Genomic DNA, 5,899 nt, shown 5'->3' with positions numbered 1-5,899 from the left:
TTGATGACAAAGGGGGAGAAATGTGACAAATTGATGACAGATTGCTATTATGAATGTTTGAGATAAATGTATAAAATGTATATTATCGTAAATTCTTAAATATTTTGCAAATGCTTGAAATATAATTGGAATAGTCAAATACATCGCAACACATCACAAATACTTGAAACATATCAAAATGTATTTCATATACATTGTATATACTTGAAATGTTTCATGAATGATAATTGTCTATCATTATGATAAGGTATCATGAGCTTAATTTGCTATTTACAATCGATATCATGCCTCGGAATGATGAATTATTATCTTTTACAAAGAATTTTCATCTTAATAATTTTCATATTTGAAATTCGTATCATACTTGAAAATGATGATTGTCTATCATTATTGGACTTGAAAATGGATGCCAAATCTTAACATCATTTTTTATTAATAAATATGTGGTATCGTATTTTGAATTGGTAAATCATGATAAGTATTATGATGTGCATGTTGATAAGTTTAAATGAATATAACTTATCAGTTTGATGCTTGAATTCAAAGGCCTTGAATTCAAGAGTATCTTTTCTCAAGTATGGGGAGTTAAGGTTGACTCTATCATCAATTGATTATTAACATCAAAAAATGGGGAGATTTTTGAATCTCAGATTTTGATGATAAAATCAATTGATAAATTATTTGATCTAATCTATATGTTGAGATAAGTGTGCAGGATTAACTACAATAGCAGTAAGGCATAAAGAAGATATTGGGCCGGAGTCAAAGATCGGACGATATGTCAAAGATTCAGATGATGTACTGGAAGCTTATCAGAAGCTCGTTGAGAGTTCGTTGGGAGTTCGCTGAGAGTTATTCGGGAGTTCGTCGGAAGTTCGTCGAAAGTTCACCGAGAAGTTCGCCGCAAGATCGCCGAAAGAACAATCGACATACCAGACAGAGAATGCCTGTTTAATTTTTTTAATTATTATAGTTAGATCTTAAGTTGAGTTAGGATTGAGAGGTAATCTCACTAACTCAATAAGGGTAACTAGGCCCTTAACAGGGCTGAACTAGGCTAGTTGAATAACCCATTCAGCACTTGAAGTCATGGCCGGTAGTGGCACCGCCTGCAGACTCAGTCTCCCAAGTGGTCTAGGCGATGGTACCATACAAACTGGGCTATTGTACTATCGGTATTTAATGCTGCCAAGCGATGGTACTACCCTGTCAGGTTGTGGTACCATTAGAGCTCAATCTTTGAGCTCTGCCAAGCGGTCGTACCGCCTAGTGTCAAAGTATCAGGCAGTGGTACCACCTAATAATGATGATGGTACCGCCAGTTCCCCAAAATATGGGGATATGATACTTTTTGGCTCCAATTCCGAAGCCATTGGGGCCTATAAATACCCCACCCTTTTCTATATGAAAGGGTACGAAAGTGTGAATAAAATATTAAAGTCTTTGTGTGTAAAAGTATTGCAAAAGTGTAAAGAGTTCTCCTCCTCCGTTTCTAGTGTTGTAATCATTTAAGAGAGGTGTGAGGCTTGTAAGGGTTATCTCCTAAACTCATGAAAAGGAGAAAGCACTGTAAAAAGATGGTTGGTCTTCGCCTATTGAAAGAAGATCATTAATAGATGTCGGTGACCTCGACGGAGTAGGAATCGAAAGTGGATGTAGGTCACAACCACCGAACCACTATAAATTCTGGTATGCTCATTTCTATTCTGCTTTTCATTACTGCCATTACTTTTTAAGTTAATTGCTAGATCATTTAACTCTAAAGTCAAGCACTTTCCGAGATTGGTTTTCAACGAACAAATATTTTAAAAAATCGTTGCTATATGTACTATTGATACGAATGAATTTAATGAAATATTAAATATGACACTTGAGCTCATGCTTTACATTATTCTTAATATACTCATACTCTTTGCTCTATTAGTCAGAATGAAACCAATGAATTGACAAATAGGACTACTCTTGAGCTTATTGCCTTAGATTTTGATATTGATTTGCTTATATATTGCTCGTTACTCTCTTATTAAGTATGCTTATAATGAAATGATATATGACTCCTAAATCTATACTTTGTACCTTGATTATTATGTCATATTATTTGTCATATTTATATCATAGATATGATAGTTATATACTAGCTCATTTTATTGCTAATATAAACTTTTAGGTTAGCTTATCACTCACCCTTATGTTATATTTATGCCGAGGCAATGGAATATTCGAAGTTTGTGATAAATTTTTAATAGTTTAACAAGATATTACTATAAAAAGACACTTTGCTTGTGTTGTTGTCCAAAAATCAAAGTCGGTATGTGTTGCTGTAAAGATTAAAATACCTTTTATATTTTGAAAGTTAGAATATTAAATATGAAGTTTTTATGTTGATGTAAACTTGTGGTAAATGTTTGGTTTATGATTGTAGTGTTTAATTGATCTTGTGAGTTTATGAGTAGTTGTTAATGATTTATAAGTTTGTTTTGGGTTCTATAGAGTTATCAAGTTTGTGTTGAATGATTACAAATTATACAGATTTTATAGCATGTGTAAATGATAATTGAATGCTTTTGGTATCCTTAAATTTTATGTCTTGAATCTTGGGTTTGAATTGTAGACATTGAAATTATTTTTGATTTAAGATAAATTCACATCTCTAGGATTCCAATCTTGGTGGATGTGACATTGATTATCCATGGTCTTTTTCTAACCTCTACCTTGAGATTTGATTTTTAAATTTTTTTCTAATATATCTTCATTTCAAGAACATGTTGTACTTGAAGATCTATTCACCTTTTATTCATGAATTAAAACTGAGCCCATTAATTTATCAATAGAAAATGTGCTTATATTTTTAGCTTCTTCTATAGTAGTAGAAATCATATTAAATTTTGGAGACAAACTTTTTTAAACATTTTTTATTATTATTTAATCTTTTAGGTTTTTACCATAAGATCTCATTTGGTTCATAATATTAGAGAATTTAAAAAAAATAGTGATAAACTCAAAATCTTTCATTGTAAGAGTTTCAAATTTATATCGAAGAATTTGAAGTTTTAAAATTTTTATCTTACCTGTATATCTAAACATATTTTTTAAACATCCATTGGTATTGATATCAATATGAATCAAGGAAATAGGGTCTCATCTATTACTTGTAGTATGTAGAGGGTTCTAGTATCCTTCTGTATGTTCTCATTCATTTGATCTCTTTGATCTTAAGTGATAACGAGATCCTACATTTCATACTCAAGAAAATTATTTTCTGCCAAGTTTAAGAGTTTTTGTGAAATAAATAAACTTCTCATTTTAATTTTTTTAATAAGATAATTATTATTTTTGAAGACAGGAAAAAGTTGATTAAAAACACTTACTCTAATACCTATCCATCTTTTCTTTTTTTGAACCTTTTGAATTTAGTAGTCTCTCTTTTAAAAAAAATAATCAAAAGACTCCTACTGGACTTGCTTCAAAATCGAGCTCCAATGTCACATTTGTTGATTTTTTTAGAACAAATGGAGCTCTAATACCATATTTAATGACTTTCTATAGAACTTCAGGAAGAAAGAAGATAGTAGAAAAATTGAAAAGTACTTTAAATAGGTAGTTCCTTAGATGAGTCCAAGAAAACAAATTTATAGTAAAAAAAAAATTAAATAATGAATAAATCACCCAAATCAACATACTTCAATTGGTCTTGCTTCAAAACCGAGCTCTGATATCATATTTATTGATTTTCTATAGAACAAACCGAACTCTAATATCATATTTATTGATTTTCTATAGAACACAGTCGAAAAGTTGAGCAGTACTTTGAATATATAGTTCGTTGGATGAGTCCAAGAACACATATTTATAGTAGAAAAAGATCAAATAAAATTTTTAAACAATGAATAAATCACCCACGTAAGTAACAGCCTACGTAAATTAAACTATCCATGCTCATCCACTCGTCCATTTGAACGGTTCCAAACTGGATGAACATTTCCACATGGATTAGTGGTTTTGAATTAGTTTTTGTCACAGCTAACGACAACGATAACCTTTCCAGAAATCCCCGAAAGTTGTACTCTGCATCATCGATCGTGGCATTCGAACTAATACATTATTGTTTTTATCTGCTTGATAAATGATTGTTGTACTGGTTTTGCTGTTTCAAATGGCACTTCCAGAATTGGTACAGATTATTGTAATCCAAACAGTCAAATAACTACATAAACTTCTTAAGATTTATAATGATGTTTGAGTTAAATCATGCTCATTTGTACTTTCAAATGCATGATGAGCCTCTAAGCTTGAGCTGGCTATGGCTAGAATCTTGCTCAAACAGTCACCAGAGAGAACCCGACATGTTCATGTCACATGCCAAGCTTCATTCTTGAAAACTTTTGGTTTCTTCCATAATAATGGCGGTTTACTTTATCAAAAGCAACTCCAGTTGATAGATTACTCAACGAGACAGAAGATTGTTTATGTTGAGATCGTGTACTGCTTTAAGCTACTCCAGTTTTGGTGACAAGAGGGCAAAAACAAGGTAATTATGATCGTTGAAATAGTAGATTCTCTCCCCACCACCGTCAAAAGAACACAACCCACAGCCACTCTTGCTATGTTTCCCACTTCATGTTGCAGTCAATAAAACTTGGCGTTTTAAGAGAAAGAAGCTGGCCTTCCAAGAACGCTGATACAAGTAAACCATTTTAAGAAAGACATTGAAGACAACAAATGGATCAGATATGGATCGAATATTTCTAGCAAAAATTAACTCGTGAGTTCATGAAAGATGGAGAACTGGATTGCAGTCTTTCTTTATTTCTTCGTCTCCAAAGAACACTAGCTTTGGACTCGAGCAAATGATCAGCCTAAACTGGATGTATGAATGGATCACTTGAGCAAGCTCCTAATGATGGCAGCCTGAGCGCTACTGGCTTCCGTGGTGGCGAGCAATTCTGAGAGCCGTTCGCTCAAGTCATCCACCTCCCGGTGTAAGCTTCGGATGTAGTTGCAGGTCTCCTGCAGCACCCTAGCTGCTGATACCTGCATCGATAGACAACCATCTTAGTAGCGAACGTACGATCCGTTCCTGATCTCACCATGCAAGTGATATGAGTACTTACTCTCTCGGCGCCACGGATGCGGGCCTCGGGGAGAACAGCTTGCAACTTAGACACCAGGTCATTAATCTGTTCATCTGTGATCCTCGACGAGCTCGTCGACTGCCGTGATCGAGCCCTCCTGCTTGACATCTGTCGAATCCAAGGCAAGCTGTAGATACAGGAAGATGGTAGCCCAAAATACAAGGCTTGAGGAAATAGATTTTGTTAGGGTGATTCAAGTCAGAAAGAGGAGAGGTAGTGAATGGAGGGACAATGAGAAGAACACAGAAAGTTGTTGAAAAGAGGAGGAAGATAGGTGCATGAGAGAAAGAGATGGGCATCTGAACAATTTAAATAGGGATATTGGAGATGGAGAGAGAGAGAGAGAGAGAGAGAGAGAGAGAGTCACATCCAGGAGGGGAACGTAGACCATATTATATTGCGTACTTCAAAAAAAATGTGCCATGCACTATTTACACCGGTAGACATATAAAAATGATTTCAAGGAATAGGCTGCCTTATAAAGAACGGGAAACAAGAGTCATAATATGAAGACAATCTCCAGATCACAGTGGGAAGGCTAATTAGTGTGCTAAAACTCCAGGCATTATTTCACTCTGCCATAAGAGATTTCTTTGCTTCTTTTTTCTGCCTGTGTAAAGTTGTAAAGATTTTTCAGGTTCATAATGGGTTTGGTTATCAGGTGAATGCATGACTTGTCTTTTGCGATATGATTGATGAAATATGTAGGATGAAAATAGTCAGCAATTCATGGAAAAATCCATTCTATCTTCTTCTTGCAGCACATA

General features: G+C 34.1%; 1 protein-coding gene across 1 annotated transcript; it reads right to left on the bottom strand.

The window, feature by feature from the left end:
- Positions 1 to 4,727: 4,727 nt before the first annotated feature.
- Positions 4,728 to 5,382, bottom strand: LOC135644991 (transcription factor ILI6-like). Its single transcript, XM_065163003.1, has 2 exons — positions 5,112 to 5,382; positions 4,728 to 5,031 (listed from the first exon to the last, which is right to left on the bottom strand). Exons 1-2 carry the CDS (start codon positions 5,238 to 5,240, stop codon positions 4,879 to 4,881), a joined length of 282 nt encoding a protein of 93 aa, XP_065019075.1. The 5' UTR covers positions 5,241 to 5,382; the 3' UTR covers positions 4,728 to 4,878.
- Between the last annotated feature and the right edge of the window lie 517 nt (positions 5,383 to 5,899).

This window comes from Musa acuminata, chromosome BXJ3-8 (assembly GCF_036884655.1).
Source record: "Musa acuminata AAA Group cultivar baxijiao chromosome BXJ3-8, Cavendish_Baxijiao_AAA, whole genome shotgun sequence".
Taxonomy (NCBI): Eukaryota; Viridiplantae; Streptophyta; class Magnoliopsida; order Zingiberales; family Musaceae; genus Musa; species Musa acuminata.
Note: the sequence above shows the minus strand (reverse complement) of the source record. Positions and strands in the feature narration are given on the sequence as shown.